The 27517-nt window shown below is 42.4% G+C and overlaps 1 protein-coding gene across 1 annotated transcript in view; it reads right to left on the reverse strand.

The window, feature by feature from the left end:
* Positions 1 to 26670, reverse strand: part of pcsk2 (proprotein convertase subtilisin/kexin type 2) — a 42794-nt gene extending 16124 nt beyond the window's left edge. The window contains exons 1-8 of the mRNA XM_049599814.1: positions 26169 to 26670; positions 24279 to 24383; positions 16022 to 16135; positions 15437 to 15545; positions 12956 to 12993; positions 5917 to 5993; positions 4865 to 4953; positions 4162 to 4337 (exon numbers count right to left, since the gene is read on the reverse strand). Of these exons, the coding sequence (XP_049455771.1) occupies positions 4162 to 4337; positions 4865 to 4953; positions 5917 to 5993; positions 12956 to 12993; positions 15437 to 15545; positions 16022 to 16135; positions 24279 to 24383; positions 26169 to 26351 (891 nt within the window). The 5' untranslated portion in view covers positions 26352 to 26670. The remainder of the gene's footprint in view (positions 1 to 4161; positions 4338 to 4864; positions 4954 to 5916; positions 5994 to 12955; positions 12994 to 15436; positions 15546 to 16021; positions 16136 to 24278; positions 24384 to 26168) is intronic.
* Positions 26671 to 27517: the final 847 nt, after the last annotated feature.

Raw genomic sequence — 27517 nt, forward strand, 5'->3', positions numbered from 1 at the left:
TAACCTGGGTAGGAATAAGAGGGTAGGTGTTACACTTCCATGAAGATGGTAGTCCACCACTATAAGTCATTATCAGCGTTAACCGCCTAAAGCCCCATTTCCACCAAGCAGAACATTTTGGTACAGTTAAGTTTGATCCACTTTTTTTCCATTTCCACTATGAAAAGTTGTGGATGGCACAAATGAAACCGTTCCGTACTGTCCCAATCCTCACTTGGAGAAAAAAAAAGTGTTGCAGAGCGTCGTTCCTGTGGGCTCTGGCAACACTAAAGCCCTGAGCTTGCCTGAGAAGGACTAAATGCACACACCTATTATTTTTAAAAGTCCCATGGAGAGAGACTCTCACTGCAGCCTATTCTAGATTGTTCTGAAAATGTCGGCATGCAACCTAGTTCTGTGGACGATAAACAAGGTCCAGACTGATAAAGGAGGAAATACAGTGATTGCAGGACGGAGCAGTAAGTGACAACCGTGCCCACATTAAAGAGTACTGTTTACAGTGGAAACGCTAGGGTCTAGGTACCATGTCTGAAAGGTTCTAAAGGTACATACCGAAAGTGTTTGGTGGAAATGTTCCAGGGCGGTACAATTAGCCAACCCACGCACCCAGGGACTCACAGGAACTAACATGAATCACCGTCTACCACAACAAAGAACAGAGAAGCTCTGATGACAACACACACAAAGGGAGTGTGACTTCAGGGCACCATTACCAGCAAATAGGTGTTTGCTGCTATATTCATTCTCTGAATGTCGTATACGGCTCCTTAATAACTGGGCTTCCCAGTTCACTGCTCACTGACTACAATCCTTTCAGACCTCTTGGGTCGTCGGGCCGTGGTTGTACATAGAAAAAGATCAAGACGGTGAGGTGATTCATTTGTGTCTGTTGGCTGGATGTAGGGTTTATTGTCTTTTGGGGGCTGAGTGCTTAATGAAAGGAAGAAAGACCTGGAGAAAGTTGATGGACAGGAGAGGAAAGGATGACACGAACGACAAATTAGCAACTAGCAATGCAAAAACAAAAGAAGCGGTGGTACATTATAAATCAGTGGCATCAAAACAAATTTAAAGAAGACATGATGATACTGATGCTACAGTATAAACTTGAGTTTCTCAGATCAAGCCACAGCTGATGGTAAAAACCTGACTGCCTTTCATCTTTAACCAGGACACAGGAACACAGCCTTACGGACAGATAACAGGACGTTCATGGTTGAAATGTATTTAAATGAAAGGCAACAAATGGAGACACAAGCATACAAGGTCCTATCTGTGACAGCCTTGCTTCCTGCAGCATTCTGAGCACATCAGAGCTATTATATAATTTTTTAGTCACAGCAGGTGGAAAGGCATTACAGTAGTGATGAAGGCATGAAAAAATGAAAACATTTTATGTCCTTCCTTTTTGCAACGGAGCATAATACCTTCTGTAGATTTAAACACACAGTAAAATGTCATCTTTGTTGCTGACAGAGTGCCTTGAAACATGAAACAACTGACTGTGGCTCCACGCAGAGAGCATCCTCTTCACCATACGCTGCACCTGTCTCTACAAAAGGCCGACCGTTTTCCCCACAGAACAAAAGATCAAGTGGAGGAGGAGTGGCATGTTCTTCCCTTCACGGTGCTTATTTATGTCGCTCTCTATTTGAATTGCAAAGACAGGTTTGAGCACCGTTGAGCTCACCTATGAGCTTCGGGCCTTCTGCTTTCTGTCTCCCGCACAATCCAAACAAAGTGCTTTAATTTTGCACGGCACTCCGTGTCATTTATTTCCATTATCGGTGGCAATTTGCAGTTATGCTTAAGATGCAGACTTGAAGCCGCTCTGTCTGACTCAGTTGTTAATTTAACATAATGTGCTTCTTAATTTTAAATGTTTCCTTTTTTTCTCTTTTGTACAGTGCACATCATGCTCAGCCTACACAGAAGCTGCTTATATAAGTGATCATTAGAATCTCAGTGGCAGATCGCAGAGTGGCTGTTTGATTAGTTGTGTTTACATGATCAGAGATGACAGTCAGCTTTGCTCCTACTCAGCTACCCTGCCTGAAATGGGGTCATTTCAGAGCAACCCACACCTGCCTGCATGCAGTGCATGATGATTAATCAAGTAAATAATTGGCAGTGGCATTATTATCATGGCACCTTTGTGTGTGTCAAAGAAGACTGCCCTTCAACCTGAGGGCCTGCGTTTAAGTCTGCAGGCCTGCGAGAGTTTTCACCATGCTGAAGTGCTGTCGTGCAAGACCAGAATGCCTAATCAGCTCCAGAAGCCCTCGAACTCCACTCTGACTTTTCGGGGGCAATGATTAATTAATCAGAAAAACATTCTTGTGGAGTTAAAAGTAGTGTCACACATTACAGGTGATGATGATGGATTGACTGCCCATTTATATTCCTTGCCTCTAAACTGGCTGTTTGTACAATCAGCATCAACATTGACAACAAAATCGCCATTACATTTCTGCAAACCATGGACAAGTTACGTTTGTATGTTTCAATTTTATGCTGTGGTTGAAGTGTAGTTAGGTTTAGGCACAAAAACCACTTAGTCAGGGTCAGGTAAAGATCATGTTTTACCTTAAAATATCCAACTTGGTGGCCGCAAACATGGCTCAACATGTGCCGAACTTTTGTTAAATTAAAAAATGTCAACAAAAAGGTCTGGACATTTCATGAACTTCTGTTTAAAAAACATGCTTGTGCTGCCACCAAATAGCTGGAAATGTCCTGAACTCTTATTTAAGAGTGCTGCTGTCTGCTACTTGGCAGCCATCTTGCCAAGGTGTCACACCATACATTTGGGCTGTGTACTGGCGAGCAGTGGACTGCACTGTGCGTACATGTTTTTCAATTATTTAAAATCCTATCTTGAAAATAAAATTGTGACAAAAGCAGCACATCGTGTCTTTGGGTTCTTTTTTACTGATGAATGAGCCTGAGATGCGTTTTTTGGCTGTGACCACTCACTATGACGCAAATACTTTTGGATGCTGATGATTGGTGCACATGTCACGAGCCAGAGGTCAGTGTATGATGAACATTTCTGGCCGCTCTGCAGGAGTTTGATGCAACAGGGAGACGCAGAATGAAGTTCAAATAGGTAGGAAAACTACTTAATTTTCCAATCTGGCTTTTTTATTGTTTATTGGAGCAGCTTGGTTTGGGCTTCGTGTTACATATTGTTGCTGTACATTTGTTGGGGTCTGTATTCGTATTCATCACTGTCACGGCCCTGGCTGTGGCACTAGTTTTCCTGTGTGTCTGTGCCGTGGGCCTGGCACCTCCTTCACTCTCCTAGGTTCCTGATTACATTCATTCAACTCACTTGCTCTCTGCTGCTCACCTGAGAACCATCCAGTAATCAACCCTGTAGTATAAAACATCATCTCTCCTCTCCAGCTCGTTGAGTCTATCACTGTGGTATAGTCACACTTCCGGCAATTGTTCAATTGTGAATTCAACTCAGGCTTTTGCTTGTGTACCTTTTTTGTGGGTACTTGCCTTGTGTTTTCCTGTGTCATAGGATCACTGCCTGCCTGCCTGTTTTCTGCCACACTCCCAGCCAGCAACACTCCTCCAACCTAGTTTGCTTCCCTGCCATCAACCTACTCTCCTCAGCCTCCATCCCCTGAATTTTTCAAAACACCTTTTTACCACGTCTTCCAGAGTCTGTGTTCACCTTGTTGATTGTAACAAAACATCATAGCACTACTTTTAATGCAGTCTGAGCAAAGGAATTAGTATTTGCCTGCATCAGTAAAACAAAATAAACGTCTTTATGTAAACCAATTATTAGCATCTGTACGTACAAATGTGACATATCCTCAGTTTACAGAAACGCCCAATGCCAACATTTTATTCTGGCAACTGGGCTGACAGAGCCCAGAGCAGCCTGCAGACCTTTTCATCTTTGTATTAATAGCGTACAGTAGAGCAGAGCTTCACTGTCCCCACGGGGCAGTTTGGTTTCGACATCAGTCATCAGTCAAACGAACAGGAAGAAACAAGACTAAGAACCTACCGAAGCAAATTACACACACTGTGTAAAGGGTCACTTGATACAAGTGGAACAAATCAGTACAATTTATCCTGGCTAGTTTCTGGCACGTTATTTTAAAAACCCGGTGCACAGGGGGTTTAACATGGCCTTACCTTGTTAACGCCATCAGCCATAGCCTGCAGCGTCAGCTCTCGGGGTCCATCCACCGTCTTTCCGTCATCAGTTGGACCCCAGCTGGCGCTGTAGATGTCAATAACCTGGGGCATGTGGCTGATGGATGATGCTTCGATGATGTCAGTCATAAAGGGCTGATCCAACATCCTGATACCTGAGAGAGAGCAGCATCTCCATATGAATCTGACATTCAAATTCCAGTTACTATTGCTTCACCATATTGTATATTAGCTTTATATCTTTGAGACAGCATAATACAACACATTTATCGCATCTTAACCCCCGACACCTTGACAACAGCAGGACAGTGATGTTAGTATCATAGAAGCACACATACCAAGCAGTCAATAGTCATTTTCGTATTGCTCATGTGTAACTCCCAGAGCAAACCTCAAGAAAAATCTATATGAAACAGAAACATGGAGCTTTCCAGATTAATGGTGTTGTCCTCTTGCTATGTGAACTCGAACTGCCCTCTGCAGTAATTTGCAGTAATCGTATGAGCAGAGGAATGTTGCTAAAATGTGGTTCAATACCAAACAATGCAGCACCATTTTTTTCCACAATATTGTATGCATACATCCTACCTCTCATCCTTTCATTATACTGTGATCAGAAATGTGATTTGCTAACATCATTTACAGCTCATTGCTATGCTCATTGCTCGAATATGACACACACCTGCCACCTTGGAGTTGTAGGCGACTCCCACGCCGCAGATGTTGTTGTTGGCTGCCGCAGACACCTCTCCAGCACATCGTGTGCCGTGACTGGTGACATCAGAAAAAAAGCAGAGAGTGTACTTAATGGGATTTGCATGACTTTACATGAATTTACAAAGGATATATTGTGGGTTAAGTTCAAGATAAGATTCCCCAGATTAGATACAACTCCTGCTTTTGTTGACTTTGTGCCAGACTAGAATGAGGAAAGAGGTTTAGCATTTTCCCCCGCCATAAATCAATTAAAAATTAGCATAAATACTCTGTGACCTGAGGAACATTAGCTCAGGTAGAAGCACCAAGATTTATCCCTCCATTTCGCCATCACTCATCCGAGTCTGGCTGAATGTGTTTGCACATATCAGTGTTCTGTGTGCAGCATGTGATGTGTGCCTATCGCTCCATCCCTCCGCTCCCCACAGCGACACTGCAGAGAGTCAACCCCTCTCTCCCAGCATGCTTTGCTACAGACAGGCAGCTATTTATAACAACCAGCTGATTAGCCAGTGAGTTGCGCCCGACAGTCAGCAACTGCTACACTGGCAAACCCAAATACTCCCCTCTCACTCCCACACACGCGCGCGCACACACACTGATACATCTGAGCAGATGGAGGCACGAGGAGAGGCAGAGGAAGAATACATTCCTCTTTGTTCCTCTCTTCGACATGTGTTGCCGTGGCAGTGGATCACCCGGTGTGATTGGGAGATGGGAGCCAGATAAGGCTTTATCAGACAGAAGGTCGCCACTGTGAACACTGTGACCCTGAGAGGAGACTAGACTTGTGCTCGTTCTCCATTATCTCCCTTATCTCCTCAAAGTGAGCGCGTAGAAACAGGCATCATGTTTTCTGTGATGTTGTGTTGGCCAACAGCTCCATTTATACTGCACTATTATGTCTTAGAGAAGAGAAGAGAGGAGCTGCCAGACTCCGGGGATCACACACTCATGTGCACACAGAAACACACCGAATGTGTATTTATAAACAGGGGTCCACTGGGTGAGCTTTACCTGTTGAACCAGTCATCTGTGTAGCGTGGAAATGGGAACGGGTCATTGCTGCTGAAGTCGTAGCTGGCGTCGGCATTCTGAAAGGACCGAATGGATGCATTTACAAAAACAACAACACTGAGACAGAAAAACAAAAGGAGAGAAAGCAGAGAGGAGCATTTCATGGGGAAGTGCTGACCTTATCACAGCCTGCTGTGGCATCTGGATGGATTCTTCCAAAACATGGCTTCCCAGTGAGAAATACTGATACCTATAGTTTGATGGGTACACCTAGCTACACAGTTGAATGGAATAGTTCAACATTTTGGGATACATGCTTAATCACTTTCTTGCCAAGAGTGAGATGAGAAAATCAATATCGCTCTCATTTCTATACAGTACATATGGAGCTATAGCCAGCCTTGCTTCCTGTTTTTAGCTTAGCTTAGCATAAAGACAAGAAACAGGGGGACTCTGCTAGCCTAGCTCTGTCAACGCTAGCAAAATCTTCCTACCAGCACATTTGTTTAATGTGTACAAATATTAAACAAATATAGCATGTTAATTTGTGAGTTTTAGAGGTGGTATGAATCAGAGGTCGGACAAAGTCATCGTTTTGCAAGTCAAAGTAAGTCTGAAGTCTTTGCACTCAAGATCCCAAGTCCTTGACTTTGAGAACTGGATACAGCATTGGACGTGGAACTCTGTTCATAACTATGAAGGTTGCTCAGTGGTGCACGAAGCCAAAGAAGTTCAGTTTGTTGGCCCTTAGACCAGGCACACCAGAGACTTCCATCAGCCGAGCTATCCACTTCCACCATCTTAAATGGGTGAAAATAATTCAATCCAAATGTTTTCGCAACAATTGGATCAAATCTCAATGGTAAAACCAGACTTTTCACGGGGGTTGTGATGCTAAAAACGTATCCACTGATTTAAAGACATCTCTCTCACCATGTAAGTCTGTGGGGCTACAGGGCATCATGTGACAGCGGAATTGCACTGTTTGGCCACTATGAAAACTGGCTTCAAAGCCCTGCACACTTCCATAAAAAAGTCATAATGCTCTTTTCACCAAATGTAATGCCATTTTAATAACAGAGTAATATTATATTCAATTTAGAAATATAATGAATGCTTTTTAAAATTTGAAGGCCTGTCAATTTGTCAGAAAATTAATCATAAAAAAGAAGTGCTGTTTCTGTCCTGACTTGTTGGAAGTCTTTCTTCTCATCTTTGAAAAATGGCTGTAACTTTATCTTCACATATTGCTTGGGGGGGAAGGTGTAGTGACAATTTCTATTTTTTCCTTCTCTGACACCTCTTTTCCTCACTTACCTCACTTCCCTCCCTCCTCTTTCTTTAGCACTGATTAGTTTCTTTCATTCTTTATTCACTTATTAACCTAACTGAGTTCACCTGTTCACTCCTATTTACACCCTGAACACCATTTCACTCATCCTTTCGTCATCATCACATGGGGGGGGGGCAGTTCTGATTCATTACCCACGTGTTTTTGCTTCCTCCCCTCCCTTTTTTGTTTAACTACAAGTTCTTCAGTTTGAAAGTGAATCTTTGTGCATGCCAGATGAAAATGTCAGTGGCTGTGCATTCTGATCAACGTCTGTGACAGCAGACCTCTCCTCTTTAACAGAAGGTATCAAGTATTTTCAAGTCAAATGGCTCAAGTCCAAGAAAAGTAACGAGTGCTTTGTGTTTATTAAGTCCAAGTCGAGTTGCAAGTGCCCAAAACAAACTGAAATAGGACTCACAAAGCAGACTCACAGACTGGGGAAAAAAGCTTGATGTCTTTAATCAGGCTCCAAATCAACAGGAAGAAAGAGTGTTCAAAAAGGCAAAAACTGTCAAACTTATGTCAAATACACTCACAGGAAACACTGAAAGTGTCACTCAAAGGTAAAGATGATCAGGCAACAAAGGACTTAAAGGACTTAAATATTCTAAGACAAGGGAAAAAATGAGATACAGGGGAAGCACATTAGGGCAGGGCAAGTAATCACAACAAGACGTGGGAAATGAGACGAGACATTGGCTACCAAAATAAAACAGGAAACACAGGGATGACAAATAAACATGAACTCAGGAGCTCGACAGGTCGTGACAGCAAGCCTTTTGTGATTTTGTCAGGTCGACTCTAAAGTCATTAAATTTGCCTAAGTACCATGATTAAAGTTCAGACCTCTGCAGCCATGCTAGTTGTTTCCCTGTTTCCAGTCTTTATGCTAAGCTAAGCTAACTGGATAGCATCATAATTACTGCACAGGCATGAAAGTGTTATCGATCTCCTCCTTTAACTCAGACGCTGAAAGTAATAAGGCATATTTTGGAAAATGTCAATCTACTCCTTTGCTATGACAGAACTGTAATAAATAGAGGGTTGCAATGTTAAGTGTTTTGTTAAAACTGTTTTAAAGAAGACATCCCAAAGCTATCAAAAAAATCTTTACTCTGCAGCGATGCCGGAATAATGTGTGGTCACAGTGGGAATTTCAAGCTGAGAAAATAATGGCTGAATCACTGCCAGCATTTAATTCCACATGGTCAAAAGTAATAGGATCAGAACGAACGGCAGCGGAAAAGCAGGAGAAACAAGTTGCAAGAGGCGCACATCTCCCAGAGAGACATTAATGCAGTCAACATAATTACCAGATAGCCATGTCTGAAGAACACACACACACACACACACACACACACACACACACACACAGGGCTCAGGATTCAACAGACACACTCGGGGAAAGTCTCACTCTCATTGCTCTTTCTGGAACACACTTCCAAAGCTTATTCAGCCTACTGCAATCTGCTGTAATCTCTTCTTTACCCATCACTCATGTCACTTGGAGTGGAATCTATTTTGCTCTGTAACCCAGTAACAGGTGCTTCGTGTGGTCATAAGTATGGAGGAGCCACAGACGTGCTCATTTAGCCGTAGGACTGAACACATCGGATCAATCTTGGGGGCTGTTTCCACGCTCAGGCCCGACAGCTCTGCTGGCTGACATTTAGACGAGATGACTCAGTCAGCGACAAAGAAAAAGCACAACGGCAAAAGCTTACTGACCCAATGGAGAAACACTGTAATTATCACGATGTGGAGCAGGTGACTATGGAGGAAAGTAGCGATGCTTACGCCGATGATGAAGCGGTGGTAGAGAAAGGTCCATGCCTCTGTGATTGTTTAAGGAGATGTGATCATAAAAAGAAGGGTAAATGCCATCTTTATTATTTCTTTCTTTGGAATTACTTCTTATCTCTTCTCTCTCCTATATGTCAAAGGAAAAATAAAATAAAGTGTTAGCAGGTGGCACAACACCAGCAGTGTAGAAAGTGTAAAATTTGGCTTGAAAACATTATCAGTATTCACAGAGAGAACATGCCGCTCCCAAACAGGTTTTGTGCTCACGTCAGGAGCAGGAGTGCATTTTTTTAATTTATTTTTTATTATTAAATGGAGTGAAAAGTGCTGAGGCCCGGTAATAAATGACACAGGGGGCATGTCCATGAATCACTTGCTGTGCTTCTCAAGCTCATATCGTCTGCTATCAATCAGACTCTGTTCTTCCTCTGGTGTCCTGTGAGCAACCGGGGTCAAAATAATGGATTGTACCCGGTCTCAGCCACGTCACCTTTCCCCGGCAACCCTCGTATGTTCACCGTCCTCGGAGCGAAAGGTAGGAGAGCAGTGACTCATAGCTGCTATAGAGGAGGCCAGTATGCCTCGTCTTTATAGACTCAGATGAAGTCAAATAAAAAGTTTTTGGATTGGAATTAATAGACAGTAACTTAAGCAAAACTTTCTATGCTAGGCTAAAAAAAGTGTCTGTCATTTTCCACATCTAATCCACTATATCTCAGAGGAAAATACTGTACTATTTACTCCACTACATCAAGAGCAGTTACTGAATAATTTTCAGATTTTAAAGGTTATACCAGCGGTTCCAAACCCATCTGACTTGTGACTCTGCCAGCTGACATTATTCACATCATCTGGCGGGGTTTTGGCTGCTCTTGGACTGTTGCTCGTACTACAGGGAAACAGGAAAATGTATGAAGAATTTCACATAAAAATTAAATAAAAGTTAATACAAATTTCCGGAGGCACAGTGGTGCAGTGAGCAAGAGGGTTCCTGGTTCAAACCCGGGGTGGGGGAGCCCTTCTGCGCAGTGCTTGCATGCTCTGTCAGCTTGGGTGTTATCCAGGTTCTCCGGCTTCCTCCCACAGTCCAAAGATAAGCGGGCTAGGTTGATTGGTCACTCTAAATTGGCTGAAGGTGTGAATGTCTCACTCCGAAGTTGTCGAAATCCGGCACTTTGCGGCATCAGACACTGACGAAAAAAGCCATCCAATGTATGTTAGGGGCTTGTTGCTGTTATAGTTTGAAGTTTGGGACAAGAATGAGTGTGAATGGTTGTCTGTCTCTATGCATCAACACTGTGATAGTCTGGTGACCTGTCCAGGGTGTACCCTGCCTCTCACCAGATGTCAGCTGGGATAGGCTCCAGCCCTCCTGCCACCTCCAGGATAAGCAGAATTTAATTTTTTTCCTACATTTCCTCCATGTTTCCCATGAATAATGCTCAACTCAACAGATCAAATCCAAAGGTTGGGAACTACTGGAATAAACTGCCTTACTGCATATAAAGTGGCTCTTACAACTCGCTCTTACACTTCAGTGTATTTAAATGTCATATATAATACTACATCATTCACAGGAGCCATTTTTTCTGCAGAATAAGTACCTTTTGATTTATAATATTTCTGTGTTTTAACTTAGCATTTCGAATTTAGGGGTGAGTATTTCTTCCACCGCTAAAAGACAACTATTCAAACCCTGAGTGGAGCGTGTCATGTCGTTTTGGATGTGCTTTATGCCTGACTTATTACTAGATGTCGATAAGAAGGGGAGTAAACACAAACAAAACACCCTCATGTGTTCCTCTTTGGGCCATTTATCATGTTACCATGGCTGATTTCTAAAGTCCATTTGGTGCTGATAACCTAATCTATAATCTAGGAGGGTGAGTGCAGGACCGCTGTATAATGTGACCTTGCCTTAAAGTCCTTTGCAAGATGCTTAGGAGTCAAAGATGAATGAAGCTGTCTCACAAGGTCGAAGATGGACACTGTCCATCTATCTAGTCCTGAAAAATCGGTCGTGAACATCATCATAAGCCATTTCCATGACAATCACCTAGCACTATACATCTCATGAAATCATGTAATGTTATAGATACTTTTGCCTTTTGTGTCTTTTACTCCCTCTTGCATACAAATTCAAACAAAAGCAACATATAAGATCAACTTTGTGGTTATGTGACATCACAACATGTTGTCATGGTAACTTCCCGGGGTGTATTAAGACTTGCAGCAACACGTTCGACCGAAGGGAGGTAAAAATCGATTAAAATAAACGTCACACCTCCGATCTTTTCTCACGGTTCTTTATGAGACATGCTGCTGTTACTTAGAAATCCTCCCAACATTGTAGTAGCCAAACACAATACCATTATTGATCAGGTGTTGGCAAGCTTGGAGATAAAGAGAGTAACTGTACACTCGTAGCTCTGTTGCAGGAATTAGATCAAACTCACCATAATGATTGTATTGTAAAGAAATCAAACCAGTTTCCCAGTTGATTTTCACCACTACTGCTATCTGATATCAAAAACTGTTAAAGACAGGGAATAAACAACAACATATATCTGCTATAATATCACTTGTATTATACTATTGATGTGTTTATGTATGCAAAAAGCATTTAGAGCTCTGTAACTACTGGCATATGCAGGTAAATGTGCCATGAAATTGAACTACCAAGTTAGAAATTTCTTATCTCAGGATGCACACCATTGACTCACCGTATCAAAGTACATCTGTTACAGTATGATCATCACACCAAATGAGAAATCTTAAAAACAAGAATGCCGTTGCAAATACAAACAAAGATCCACAACCACACAATCAACTCAAAAATCGAACTCAAACACCGGACGAACCCAACATGACATTTTCCTCTATTTTCATGTTGTTAGCCTGCTGATAGTAGGAGGTCTTTGTAGGTCTGAGAAACACCATGACGACGGTAACAAAACAGTATCACATACACAGTGTTTCTCTCATACACTCACACAAACACACCATAGATCTATGCACAGCATGATCCATCAATCCAGCAGAGCGTGCTCCTGCATCACCCCAGCTGAGGCTGAGTGTTATTTTTGGGCCGAGGCTCATGTCTGTTCACAGGCAAGAAACATGCGAAGGCAGGCAAACGTGGCGGTGAGACTACAGAGACATGCACATCGGAGAAAAAAAATGCAAGCCACATTTGGAAAGATTGCTCGTTGTGCACAAGCTGAGGCGAGAAAGCAAAACAGAGAGCACCCTGCACAGTGTAATGTTTGGTTCCTCTTTTCGATATTATACTAACAAATAGGTGAGATGAGGACACAGACCCCTGGGATTTCCGACAAGATTCTTGCTAAAAAAAAAAAAAGCGTGAACATAACTGTCAAAAGGGGGTGTTCTGAGGCCAAGAGAGCACCATGACTCACTCTTTCACAACACCAGTATCTCTGGGAGGTTTGCATATGAGCATCCTGGATTCAAGACGACAGCAAAACTGCAAATTTTATAGTCAAATCAAACTAAGCCTTCTGCATTTCCTTGTTCCATTTAGCAATCCCTCTTGTCCTTTAAGGTTTTATCAGTATTCTGGAGATAGAGCATCACATTATGCAGCGCCAACTACCCTGGCATTATCTCTGCTTGTGACAGATCGGCCTGCCATTGTGCCTGCCACAGTGCAGTGTGCATTAACATTAAACAGCTTGGCTGGCCGTCTGCCTGTCTCTGCGTCCTCCAGGAATACAAGGAGACTCGGCAGCCATGAAGGCAACTTGGAAAGCACCTGTCACTGCCACTGGCACACCACACTGCAGCCCATGAAATCCAGCACCTGAACCCCTGCTTCACTTATTAACAGCACTTCAAAGAAATGAAGGAAAGTATGAAATTCAATAACAGTGAGGTACTCACATAATTCGATGCCAGGTCTGGATGTAGATAGTCGATGCCTGAAATGTAATTTTGACATTAATCAGTGATGTAATTACGCTTGAGAGGGAGTGCTTCACAGAGCATAGCATGACCTCTAGACAGGAGACAGAAGACAGGAAGGAGGGAAAGGCCTTGTAGTAACAATTCACATACAGTAATACAGTAACACCAGTTCTTCAGAATAAAAGCTGACAAAGCATGCAGACAAAAAGTATTTTATTAACTCCATATTTGGTGATGTTAATTTTTGAGGTTGTGACAGTAGCATTAGCTACATGCTAATGCTTGACTTCACTTCAACACATTAGCTTCTTAAAGTACTGTGGCACTTGAGGGAGCAGTGTGTAAGATTTAGGAGGATCTAGTGGTGAAGAATGCAGATTACGACCAGCTGAAATTTCTCCTGGTTAGAATTCACTCCATTATTCAGGAGGTTTTTACCAGGAGCCATATTATCCGCAGAGGTCTCCTCCTCTCCAAAACAAATGTCCAGAGGCCTGTACTACAAAGCAGGATTTGAAGTTAGCGAGGTAACTTCAGGGTTAACTCTGGGTTTTCAGTATTACAAAGCTGGTTCTCTTTTTACCGGGATAAATCACCATGGTAACTTATGCTGAATAGCTAACCTGCTGCGGAGCCAGATAACTTCAGAGTATCACAGCCTGTCAACACACTGATGTCTGACCATTTAGATCACTGAAGAAAAAGTATCCAAAGACAGAAGTCTGGAGTCTCAGGTAAAAAAGAGGAGCCTATACTATATATTGTCATAGGTCAGCAGAATAATTTCACTTTTTCGGGTCTCTATTTCCATGGTGTCCGAACAGAGCTTCTAACAAACACAGAGATCCTTTACAACACTAAACACATGATTTTAGCTGCTTTTTAATTTATGCAAAGTTTATTGTAGTCTGCAGTGACAGTGTTGCTATTTTACAGCCTGATATCATCACAGCAGCTCAAAATAGCATGAGACACCTGTGTGTTGAGATAATATTTTATTACAAAAACAATCCACACACTGTTAATTGGCTCCCATTATTATAAATGCCACATTTCAGTCAGATAAACCCCATCAGTTATTAACTACTTTTCCACCCTTTGGTAGCAAACACAGTCGGGCGTCACTTTAAAGTGTTTCATGTGACATAGCTATTCAGAGTAGTTTCATCATCTTCCAACTACATAGCAAAAAATACTCTATACTAATGTCACCTACAGCCCAGTGATACCTACATGTAATATAAGACTCAGCCAACAGTGAACGGTGAGTTTTTACATTTTTCATTATAACATTATAGAGTAGCATTTACATCCCGTGTCTTTGATTTTACTGTCTCGCAGTCGCAGACCCTTTCGGTACCATTTCATGTCATATCATATGAGGTAGCTGACTTAATTCATGGTTCTGATTATGTCACTCGTAATTAACACCCCGCCTTCAGAGTTGACTGAACTAAGCGATAACCAGCTTTCCAGACGGCCAATGTTAGGGTTAGTCAAACCAGATAACAGAAAGATATCCTGGGTAAGTTGAACTGGCTTCATAGTACAGGCCTCAGGTGATTAAAACGTGTAAAAGCACTGGATAAAGCTCTTGTACATTACAAATTAGTGTTTCTACAGCGCTGTTCAGCACGTCACAAATGGGCTGCTAGCCCAGCGCCTGCTAATGTGTGCTCAGCTTTTTCCTGTGATAACTTAAGATTCAAATGTTCAGGAGGTTTTTACCAGGAGCCGAATTACCTGCAGAGGTCTGTTCTTCTCCAAGACAAATGGATCAGGTGATTTAAACCAGTGAAAACACTGAATAAAACAGTTTCAAGTTAAAAATCTATGTTTTTCTGATGCTGTTCGGCTCCTCACAGAGGGGCTGCTAACTACCGTGGCCAGTGCGTGAATGCAAATGACCCTGTGTAGAGCCAGTGTTTGGTTTGTCCATTCTGGCTGCTGTAAAAACATGGTGGACACCATGGATGAGGAACTGCTCCCTATGTAGATATAAACGGCTCATTCTAAGGTAGCTGAAACACCATAATTCTTATTCTAAGGTGATTATACACTTAAGAAAACAAACTTATTATATTATACTCCATTTCTGCCAAGATATCCCCCTAAATCCTACACACTGGACCTTTAAATGCTTCTTTTAGAGTTGAGAAAAATCCACTATATTTTAGGCTCTTCATTGCACAGTGAAGCTTCTGGAAAATTTGGTTTATGTGTTGTATTACATCATAATTTTATGTTTTGAATCAGCTTAAACGGAAAATAAATATTCTACATGCCAAATTATCTACGTATTCTAGAAAGCAACCTTTTGTTACCACTCATTGTGTTGCTAATTAAACAGATGTGAACAAAGTAATTAATTAAATCAGCATGATGAATATATGCAGGTATAATTGAGTGTTTTCAGACAGCGCTCAAGGGTAAGAACCAGCAGCACTTTACACCCACCGTCGTCCATGATTGCGATGGTAACTCCTTTGCCTGTGTAGCCCAGTTGCCAAGCTTCAGCCACATTAAGATCCAGCCCAGGGGTCCCGTCTGCCTGGCCTGTGTTTATCTAATCACTCAGACAATATGGAGAACATCCATGACTCATGGCACCCAGGTGAGCCGCCATTAGAAAATTAGTCAACGTGGAGGATGTGTGTGTGTGTGTGTGTGTGTGTGTGTGTGTGTGTGTGTGTGTGTGTGTGTGTGTGTGTGTGTGTGTGTGTGGGAAGGGGAGGATGTAAGGAGTGCTTGGGGGCGGAAGAGTGAAGGTGAGAAGAAGGAGAAGTAAATGTCACCGACACAACACGCCAAATGAGTGACGCTGAGCTTAAAAGTCACGGTGAGGGTAAACAAGAGGGGAAGAAACTAGGTGGCATGAGATGGCATGGACAGTATTGGCAAGGCTAATTAAAGAATGAATAACAACGTTGATTCAGAGAGTAGCGGGGAATATGCCTGGCCTCTGAGTAATTAAGGTGGAAGAATGTGGGTTGGTGCTGAAGGTCAGGCGGCATGCAGACAGCTGCTTGGCTGATTACTCACCAGATACCACTGTTTGGTGAATAGAGGGTCACTCATGTTGACTTCAATATCATTGATATTCCTGTAGCCTCGCTTCTGACGACTAAAACCCTCTTGGTCATAGACATTTTTCACCTGCAAGCAAAAGAAATGCCTGGTCAGGGTCAGTTGAAAGGCATCAAATGATCTCACGAAACCTGTTCTAAAAGGGTCACGCAAAGAGCAAGATGGGATAGAAGTGCACGGCACTGCCTGTGCAGGAACACAAACTAGAAATAGGATTTCTTATGACGGGTTGAGATGTAGGCGTGTGCTGCTCTGCGCGCAGGAAATCAGCAGACCCAGCTGTGCTCTCCTGTAGCATGAAGGCAGAACATCATGTAAATCAAAAGGACTATTCTTTTCCTCCTAATCAGAGCGGCTGCAGCTGGAGCCAAGGCTTCCAAACTCACCTGCCACACAAGAGACGGAGTTTCTTTTTCTTTTTTTTCTCCTCCTCTCAACAAAAAGCCACAGCAATTACACTCACAAATACGCTTGTGTTTCTTTGAATCATCAAAGACACTTACAGGCGGGTGAACAGCTGTGTTTTGGATTACAAATGTTCACTGAAAGCTGCCACAATACCATTTATCAAGCAGCAGAAGATAACATAGGAGAGAGGACGTAAATGATGGGGATAAATGTCTTGGAATTTAGGTTCTTGATTAGCTGGCGGCTGTCATCAAAATGATTGGGTGTCTTTGACAATGTTGTATTTTCATCTGTGCTACGTTTAGAAATCAAACCAACATCACACTCTCAACACTTCCCCTGCCTTCATCTCTGGTAGTAGGTGTCAAGCAACCCTGTCCCCTAGGAATTACATTCATATGTTACTACACTGCTTTCTTAGATGTGTTGTTGTGACATCGTAATCGCTGCCTGAATTATGTTCAGAGACAACATTTCTCTCAGGTGATGAAACACTACATTCATGTACTACGCAGGCTTTGGAAGGACGTGGCTGGGGAAGATGACGGGCTGTCTTAGGTTCAGGCGACAAAAGTAGTCCAGTCACTCTGTGGTTTGACTCAGGGAAAATTGCATTCGTAATCATTCAAGGTTTTTGTGGAGACAAGACAAATCCAGTGCTCGAAATTTGGGGCCATTATGTCACAGCATCATACAAAGAAGTGCATATCCCTGCTTCTGAACATGGTATTTTCATATAATTTATGTCTGAACATTAGTTTTTTAGGATGTTCTTTCACATATAACCATCAGATATGATCTGTCCTAAATGTGTATGTCCAATTAGGGGGTACCCATACCCCAAAATTACCTTTTTTGAATCCAGACAGTCAGAAAAGTCAGTAAAATTAGGTTATAAAGCATATTATCATTACATTTTCTGCACATACAGATTTGTTTGTCCATGAGAACCATGATGCATATCGGCACCCAGACTGTAGTCTCGCTCACCAGACCTTTCTCAAGAAAAGAAAGGTCTGGCTGCGCCGACTCTCACTTTAAGATCGGAGAAAAAAAAAACGCCCCGGGTGCTTGTACTTCTTTCAACCAATCACAATTGTTCTTGGAGGTGCCACAGCAACGGTGCGCTTGCAAAAATATTGCCGGGGGAAATAGGTTTTGGTGTAACACGCCCACAAAAGTATCGCCTACAGGACGCAAACCATGGCAGAAAAATGGCTACATCCCCACAAGATCAAACACCACAAAAGTTAGTAAAGGACGTGTTGAAAACTGCAACCGGAGGTGGTAGGGCAGGACTTTCAGCGGGTGGCTCATTCCGCCCAATGAGAGGTTGATCTTTGCAGCAAACTTCCACCCACTCAGACTACCCAGACTGAGACCTTTAATGAGACCAAAGTTGGAACAAGCTGCCAATTGGGAAGGGTTATGTTGAAATATCATCTATAGAAACAGAGTTTTTACTAAACTAGTATTTACCACCTTGGTTGGTGCCAAGTACTGAAAATTCTGACCTGGGCTCACGGACTGGACCAATAAAAGACGATCACCACTGATTCCCATAATGTTTTCAACCTTAACAAATGAAGCTCTTGCGAAAGTTCAGTCAGGAAGACGATACTTTTCATGCTCGGGCTCTAAGTTTCTTTCTCACCCTGCCATTCACTCCTTGCACCTATGCTCTCTCACAATCTCTAGGTGTCATTGTCTGGGTAGGTCAATCGAGTCATCAGCTGACTCACAATCAACCAGCAACACACCTTCTCTGTCAGCCTTTCATCTTACTGCTCCTCATTTTTAATATGGTTCTTTTTCTGCCGTAGTTCTTTCTTGCTGTTGTCGTGCACGCCCTCCACCTCCCCATCACCACCTAGTCTTTACGGATTCATCAGCCTCATCAGCCATCAGCCTCAGAGTCATTAGCCACCACCACCAGTGTCTGGACTCCATGGGGGGATTTATCCTGCTGCTGCTCAGATGTCCCTCAATCACAGAATATCTCCCTCTGGTGTCCAAGCACCAAAGACTTCTGTTGAATCTTAATCTGCACAAATCACCTGTTAATCTGTACACTCATATTCTGTATTAAATATTATCTTACTTCACTCTTCTGTCTCTCCTGACTGAAATAGACATTTCCACTATTGCACTGTATGCGTTTCCTATCCCATCTAAGACATATACAGGGTGTCTTTTTCTGGTACATCACCATGAGGCACAGCATTTCATATTACTTTAGCAATATTTTTAATTTAAATTTCTGTTTTAAGTGAATGACAAAAAGAAGACAGCGGCAATAAGAGTAAAAATGCTAATAGCATAGTTGAATGGAATAGAGTAGAGTTGAATAGTTGCTAATCGAACCAGTCAGCTCAACCCAACCCTTCACCTCTCTGCACTACAATCCTCTAGATAACTCTCAAACATACAACAAATGATGACGTTATAGATATGAAATATATACAGAATAATTCATATCCAGTTTAGATGCAGATACACCCATAAAAGAAGTGTGGCATAAACTGTCTGTGGAAAATTTGGCAAAAAAATTGGTTGTTGGGTAGTAGCACTTCAAATACAGGTACAATACACCAGAATATGCTCTTTAAAATGTTGGATATTGACACATAGACCATCCAATATTAACATGATTTCACCCAGACCACATAACTGTAACATTGCTTTTGACCTTGAAAAAATAAAGTTTCACTGAATCCATGTAGGTATACTTTTAACATATGATGGAAGAGGATGTTAGGAACAATAAAAACTATAAAACACCATTGCAATTTCTCCTAGGTTGGGCCCATTTTTGAGTTAGATTGGCTGGACTAAAGCACTTCCTGATTTGGGTTGAATCTTAATAGAAAAGGTAATAAAAAAATAATGCTGTGGTCACTATGAGTGGATGCTTTATGGCAACATTACCTATTTTGGCGGAAAACAACTGAAATACGTTTCCAGTCTCAACATTCTTGCAGCCAGACGAGGTTATTTGCTACATTTTCTCATTATATTAACAGAAATGTAATTTCCCTCAAAACATCTTTGGTGTTTCAGATTAGTTGTATATAAACTTGTAGGAGGCAATGTTGTGTGAAGATGTCGCCAATCAACGGAGGCCATATCAACTCAGCTATTCTAATTTGAAGTCCAATTTCCTGTGAGGCTTCATCAGGCAGGCATCTTCGCACATTTGGAAAATCTGAAGAGGTTGAGGAGAGGTAAAGGAAGCACGAGTCGTTTAATCAATTGGAGTCTGGCAATACCTAAACCAAGCCTGAGGTGAGGCTCTCAGTTTGAAATATATTACCAGCAATCTGCTTTTCACCAGGGTCTCAAGGACAGTGATTTCATTTGATGGTTTAGGTCCTTTTTCCATCTGTTTATGCGTGTATGTGTACTGTTAAGACTAGCAACTGGACTTTCTTTGCATAAAAAACTACAAATACATCTACACCTTAAATATCTTTTTGATTCTGCTTTCATACCTAAAAAGGTGATGCTAATAATAAAAAAACAGTATGTCTGTTCCACATCGTCGAAGCCACATTTTGAAAACAGGTCCCCGCGGCTAAATGTTCCTCTTGTGCTTACCCTTAGCAAATTCACTCTAGTGTGACTGAGAGAAACAGGCATTGTTCTGTGTGTTTACCTCCACAGATAAGAGAGCAGAGCAGCACTTAAGATGGCCTTTTAAAACGGCCAAAGCCTATTCATCCAGATCTTTCTTTTATGGCATACTCTAAGCAATCACGAGGCACACACACTGTAAATCAACACGACAGTGAGTCCTTTAGAATGACAAGTCAGCTCTGACAATAAAAAATAAAAAATTAAATCACTGTCTTGGAGGATTTTTAAATGGTGAAAATAATTTCCATGTTTTTTTTTTTTTCTGAATTGGCCTCGTGTTACATTAGCCATCACATAATTTCATTCACATTCAGAGGGAAACTACCAGCACTCTCTACATTACCCCCCGCTCCCCTCCCTTCTCTCCATCCATCATCAATTTATTCCATCACTTGGCAGAAGAGCTGGTATTTCCCTTGAGACAGCATGTCATGCTGCCCACTCACAACATCAAACAGTGCCCATGCACCACCATCACTCTCCGCCTTTGCCCACTGCCTGCTCGCAACTCACAACGCTCCAGTTCCCTTCGAATCAAAGAGCCGTGCCGCCTCTCTCCTTTCTCCCTGTCCTCATTTCCCTCCAGGCTTTCCCAGCCATGTGTCTTTCAGGGTCAGGGGATGCTGCTCATTCACAAAGATTTATTCTATTTTTCCACCTTTATTTATGTCAAACGTACTTCCTGGTAAATGGATTTTAAATGTATGTAAAATAAAATACATATATGGGAGGAAGGATGCATGGATGGATGGACAGGGTGAAGGCACCGGTGTGTGGATGAATACACATCTCATTTGGAATCAGTGTGGGACATGAGATGTAAAGGACAGGAGAGGACGAGGCACCATAAAGAAAGATGCAGAGGAATACAAGGAAGAGCTAGTGGGTGAGTCAGAAGTGGGTCAACATGCTTCACTAATAGAGTCCAACAAAGAACAGGCCTCCTGGGACAGTAGGAAATCCATCCAACACACACTACACTACAACTGGCGCTGCTGCTCAATTAGTCATGTTTAAAGTATGTTAAGTAAGTGTGGAATGACTCCTTTAAATAAAATAAAACTAAGAGACTTTAAAAGTTCACACTCTTCTTCACCTTTAGGGTTTTTCTGCATATATGCATGCATAACTTTTCAGACGCAACACCTACTCCCTGTCTTTTTGACAGGTGTAAAACTGAGATATGTCCGCTGTACCGCCTCGCAACGCGGGAGGAAGACACTTCACAATGATAAACAGGCAACATTAAATCAGAGCAGCTGACCTCATCCATCCCAGGGATGCACAGAAATCAATAACTGCAGTGTCGCATATGAGCATGTCAAGCATCTGATTAAAAACCCAGCATCTGGAACGCAGACCTGCCCATGTCCGTGCTGTCTCACTTCCATTAGCTGTATTAGCTCGGTGGAGTGGCTCGCATTTATTTTCATTAGCGCCTCTCACAACCGCAATTAGAGAGGTTAGTTGATTGTCTGCAGCAGGACCTCCACTTTCACCGCCTCCGACGGTGGACGGAGCTAAACACACAGAGCTCAGCGTGTAGCCAAACTGTTTTATTTACGGAGAAGAGCTTGGAAGACTCTGCAGGACTTTGGGGTTTATATTACGAAGGAGAGCCGAATTATTTGTCAATTTATCGATGAGTCAGTGAGCTTTTTAAAATGATAATCTGCTGTTTTCCCTTGCCTTATTATTGTAAGTGAAATATCATAAGGTTTTTTCATGTGAGAAGGAAAAAACAACTAGCGGACAACATTTCACAAGGGCACAGATTTGGTTTTAACATTGGGATTGACACATATGATACACATGGGAAGACATTTTGAGCACCAAACACTTCCTGTATTTCCCACAGTGTCCTGCATTCTGGTGGGTTTTTCTGCATCTTTTTCTGCACGAATTTATGGTGGAAATGTCTTACATTTTGTCAAAATAAAAGTCTTCCGCTGCTATTTAAAGGGACATGTGCCCTGCTTCCCCTCTGAAATCTATGCCTGGGACACCTCCTCAAGCTCTGGGGAAGTGTGATCCACATCCAAAATTAAACACATTATTACATCTTACAATTCAAATGCCATTGGGCTTGAAATATAGATCTGATTTCATATTGGAATAGCATATTAGTATACTCGAATATCACTTCTATTTATATAATTTTACCACACTTTATCATTTACAAATGCAACTTCCTTGATGCATCTTATCAAAACGCTTCACAGGAAGGTACATAAACGCAAATTGTACAACACAAAAATGACCTAGGAAACAAATTCAAAGCAATACTTTGAATAAAAATCCAAAACTGCCACCAAAAGGCACGTCCATAAAGAGGGAATTTTAGTAAGTGACTTAGAGCTGGATATTGAATTAGTGGCATTCCACAGGGTTTTGAGTCGCCCTGATGGCAAAAGCGCAGTCGCTTCATTTTTATGAGACGAGAAAGAAAGTCAGAAAGCACTGAGGATCTCACAGCTTATAACAGTGTGACAGTGTGTCTACACTTTAGTTTGCAATCTTGTGTCCTTGTTTTCCACACAACAACAACAACAACAACAACAACTCATTAAAATCCACTTAAGTATATTTATAATTAGAGCTTTTTTGTTTTTTCAGAATGAAGTTCCAATTAATTTATGTTAGTTGTTCAGCTGGTTGATGAAAACAGCCTGTTTAAGCCCCTGGACACAGATATGCAAAGGACCCAATCAACTCTCCTACATGGGAGCAAGACGCAGACTTTGGGGTGGTTTTGCATCTCTTTGCTGTCGTTATGCATCTATTTGTGGTTTTGTGTCTCTTTGTGGTCATTTTGTGCCTCCTTATGATTGTTTTGTGCCTAACTGAAGTAAATTTGTGTCTTTTCTCTCTGTCTCTGTGGTCATTTTGTGTCTCTCCTTGGTTGTTTTGTGTCTCTTTGGAGTAATTTTGTGCCTCTTTTTGTCCTTTTTTTTGGTCTCTTTGGGGTCATTTTGAGCCTCGTCCTGATCAGTACGTGCTCATTTGACATTTAGCAAGTGAAGGCCAGGGGGCCCCTGACACTTTAGGCACCTGGGCCCGAGCCAATGTAGTCCCTTTTACTAATTCATCCATGGTCACAGTACCATAATTTAAAAAAACGATACTCTGGACCTTGGCAAAATGAAAACAAACTCAGGAAGCACATGAAACAGGATAATTTCATTTTTATTAACAACCTGCACACAGAGCTGGTCCGGAAAATGCTACGCTGTTTCATCTGTGCAGCTCTGGGTTGAAAATCTGACTGTCAAGCTGTTATTTATCTATTAATAGCTTAATTTCAATACCATCAAATATATAATCACATAAATAAATATAATATCAAATAAATAATAGGTATCGATAATTTTGTTAACCATAGTCCTTTTATCAATGTTGTGAGGACGGGGCAAATGACTTCCTGGTGACATCTCTCAGTGTTATAGTTCTGTTACAGGTGCTTGTAGGCTATTGGATATGGACATTACAGTAGCATTATAGCTGTACATTTAGGCCTGTGTACAAGAACCAGACGTAGTGTGTTTAGTATTTGTAGGGAAACACTAATTTGCAACACCAGTCGACACTTGGCTTCGACTTGACAATGAAAGCTACACTCATAAGCCACTGACTGGGGACCAGCGCTCCTGACATCATCATCATCTGCACACCATAACATTTTCAAAATACTGAAAATACATAGCTCACGCTCTGCACTCAGAATTTCATTAAAGTGCATCAATATCAGTGTGACAAATCGATGATTTGTACACTACAGTCTCTCCCTGCTTTTGAATTTTAATTATATCGCCTTCAGAATATGTTCTTATTTCAATTTCCTGGCCATATGTCTATCCTCATGATGGTGGCTGCTTATTACACTAACTTCTGTATTTATCTGGTGGTTTTTTGATATCCTGTTTGCCCTGTACCTTTTGTGTTGATGCATATCAGAGGCTGTAATAATAAATATGAGGTGTTTTGCAAGCTAGGTGCATCCAGCGTTCTTGCTGTGCTGCTAAAGCCCTGATTTTGCACTGTTGTATTCCACATGGACACGAGCCTCAAAACAACCATTGTAATGCAAAGTGAATGGGAAGCCATGCTCTCCTAGGCACATGCGTACAGTAAACACACAGTGTGCTTCTCTCCGTGTGTGTCTGCTTACCCTGCGGTCTTTTTGGAGCCGCTGTCTGCTGCGGGCACTGCGTTTGCTCCGCCTCTTTGAAGTGTCCTGAGGATAGAAGTGAAAGAGCCCCTCTCCAAAGGGAAGCTGGGTAGAAAGAAAAAAAAAGGGGGGGAAAGGCAGAGATGAGAATAAACAGGCAGTAGTCAGAAAGTGAGAATTGCAAATGCATACAGTGGATTACAAATGAAGGTGAAGGAGAGCAGGTCATCCTCCAGGTGGGAACAAGAGCACTGATTCCCTGGCTTTCACCTCGGGTCTATTTTAAGGCACTGGAGAACAGTACTGGAATCAACCATAATAAATCACAAGGGCAGGGAAATGAGATGCATCATCCAGAGCTTTCCCTCCAGCGCTGTGCACAGATTAAAGACCCCCTTATGCTTTAGTAACAGCCAGGGTTCGGGTCAATCCTCAAAATAAATGCTTTCAGATGCGCCTGTCAGATCTAATGTGAAAATGAAATTCTCATGGAAGGATGAGGATTATTCTTATCTTCCGCTGCTCTTTAATTCTACCATTGTTGCCCAAAGAACAGATGAATGGCCGTGATGCAAATAACAAAAAGCAAATACTGCACATCCACTGAATGCTCTTTTAGTAATTAAGGTTTTCTGAGTGTTTGCTGATGGCAGATCTCTCCCTCTCTCTTTTATCTCTCTATGTGCTCACATTTGTATGTGTATCTCGGGTTTGTGTCCCGGTCTAGTTAATTAAGCAACAATAGAAGATAATTCCAACGACACAGACATTGTTTAATGATGCATATCCCATTAAGACAAATATAGCTGCAGATTACATAACCTGGGAGGCAGTAGATGGGGTGGGGGGGGTGATCTAGTGCCTACAAGGAAAGGGAACTGGCAAACAGGACTGGTGATGCTGCACAACCTCCACACAGATATCACACTGTGATGAGTTACAGACTGAAACAAGGTTTTTTTTTTTTTATTATTGTGGAGGTAAAAAAAGAAAGAAAGAAAATCCCCCATTCAGAGCAGCACAGACACCCCTCTGTTCACCGCTACGCTTCACTGGCTAAGGCTCCGGCCAATTTCACCCACACATTTATTTTGACATGTGACAAGGCACACACACTGTCAGGGTATTATTGCTATTGGTCTGCCATAAACACCTTGTTATGCGTCTTTTGACATATTGTGATGCGCGCTGCATTTGTCAAGCTATCTAATGAGACACAGGTGAGTAGAATGTCTGCAGGGAAGGCCATGTGTGTCACGATGTGTAATCTGAATACCTGCATGTGCATGTGTGCGAGATATGGAGAAAGGATTGTTTTTGTTTTGTAAATGTTGCATTATATCACGTAAAAATGGATGACCCCTTTAAGGAAGCAAGAACTTAAAGTAATTTAATGTAAATAAACTAGATTCTCCTTATTTATTAATGGAATTTAATCAGATTACATCTCAATTTCATGTTTTGGGAGCAATATTCAAAGCATATTTTGCTTTATGGGACACTGAATGTGCTTGGAAACATAACTGAATTAGGCCTTGGTAGCTGTGTGTCCCCTGGGCCACAGGCCAGTGGGCAACCTCCTATCCAGGGCCTGCATTTGACTAGCAATGACGTCATCAAATTAAGCAAAAGTGCAATGAAGTCAAACCAAAATAAACCCACGGGAAACCTCTCAGTATGTTCCCCACTGGACTGCTTTTGTTGCTGACTACAGTGTGCTTGACTGTATTGCCAAATATGTTTATGGTTTAGCAGGTAATCTGATTATTTTTTGATTTGCAGTAATAAATAATTCATTAAAGTTTTTTTCTCAAGAGGTAAAAAAAGGGTTTAGTGGCAGCAATGCGTGACAATTTCACCCGAGCATCCCTCCACCCCGAGCATCCTTACCTTTCGGGCACTCTGGTACCCATGTTGTGTTGCAAGTTGGTGCGCCCCATCCTGTGCGTCCTCGTGCAACTGAACCAAAAGATGGTCCGTTAAGACTCCTTCTGCAGCCTGCGTCGCGAGCTGCAGCGCGTTCAGCAGCACTATAAATCCCACGGCTGTCCCATGTCGGGGAGATCCACGCATCGTGTCTGTCTTGTGTCAATCCGCCTGTCTGCCTGCCCGAGTGAAATCAGTGTGCGGGATGCTCCTCGCTAAAGATGGGAGGAGGAGGAAGAGGAGGATGAGGAGCAGGAGGAGGAGGATGCAAAAAAAAGGAGGGGGGGGAGTCGAATCAAAGCTTTTGCGGACGCATCTCCTCGTCGTCAGCTGATGAGACCACTGGAAGTTGTGTTTCACCGAGGTGTAGCCGCTCCTGCTGTGTGCTGCGAGTGGCGAGGTTGTGTGTTGTGGACCAAAACCTGCATCCTCAGCTTTCTATCTCTCCTCCTCCTCCTCCTCTCATCTGTAATTCATTTACCTTACTCGCTCGGGTAGTTTCTGCGCGTGACGTCGTACCAATGGGCTCCGGCGGGTGTGTCCCGTTGTTTCGTCCCCCGGATGAGCTCAGGGACACTTTTCAGCACCTTGGAGAATTCCTCCCCTCGCCCTCAGAGTTGATGGGAATTGTATTGATTAGTTTCTGGTGCTGGCCTCATTGGAAACAGCTTCACATAATGTCCCAGTAGGAACCAGCGCGCCATATATAGCTCTGGGTGACCTTTTAGAGAGAATACCTCCTGGACATGTGTATAAAATCATTACAGGCACAATTCCGCAACATACAATTCAGCCTGCAGTCAAAAGAAAATGACATCGTGTCTACTTTTAATATGACCAGCCTGGCCCTCTTTGTGTAGGGGAATGTAAGAACAGTCCAGTGCACTATAATTGGTCATTTGGATGTGAACAGCAGGTTATTGGAAAGAGCCCTTCTCTTACAAAGGCTGCTCATTAAAGCTCCCCTGCCTTCCTCCTGCCTCCCTGCTGCTATATGAACAGGTTACAGGACTTGTGCAGAGTGATGTAACAGTGGTGTGCATGTGAGAAGGTGGAGAGCAAGAGGGAGAGATGAGTTCCGGTGAGGGTGATACTACTAACTAAGATTCAGCGAAAAAAATGGGGCATGTGTGCTTACTGCTGCACAGCTGGAGAAATGGAGGTCTTTTCAGTTCAGCCAGGACTTTGGCTGACTGGTGACTTAATGCGACAGGTCGTTGCCCTGGCTTAAGTAAAGATGCCCCCACAGCCCCTTTTATTCAGTGGCCTATTAAAGAGTCAGCAGGCTCTCCAATTAACAGAGCTCTGCGTGT

Source organism: Epinephelus fuscoguttatus, linkage group LG16 (assembly GCF_011397635.1).
Source record: "Epinephelus fuscoguttatus linkage group LG16, E.fuscoguttatus.final_Chr_v1".
Taxonomy (NCBI): Eukaryota; Metazoa; Chordata; class Actinopteri; order Perciformes; family Serranidae; genus Epinephelus; species Epinephelus fuscoguttatus.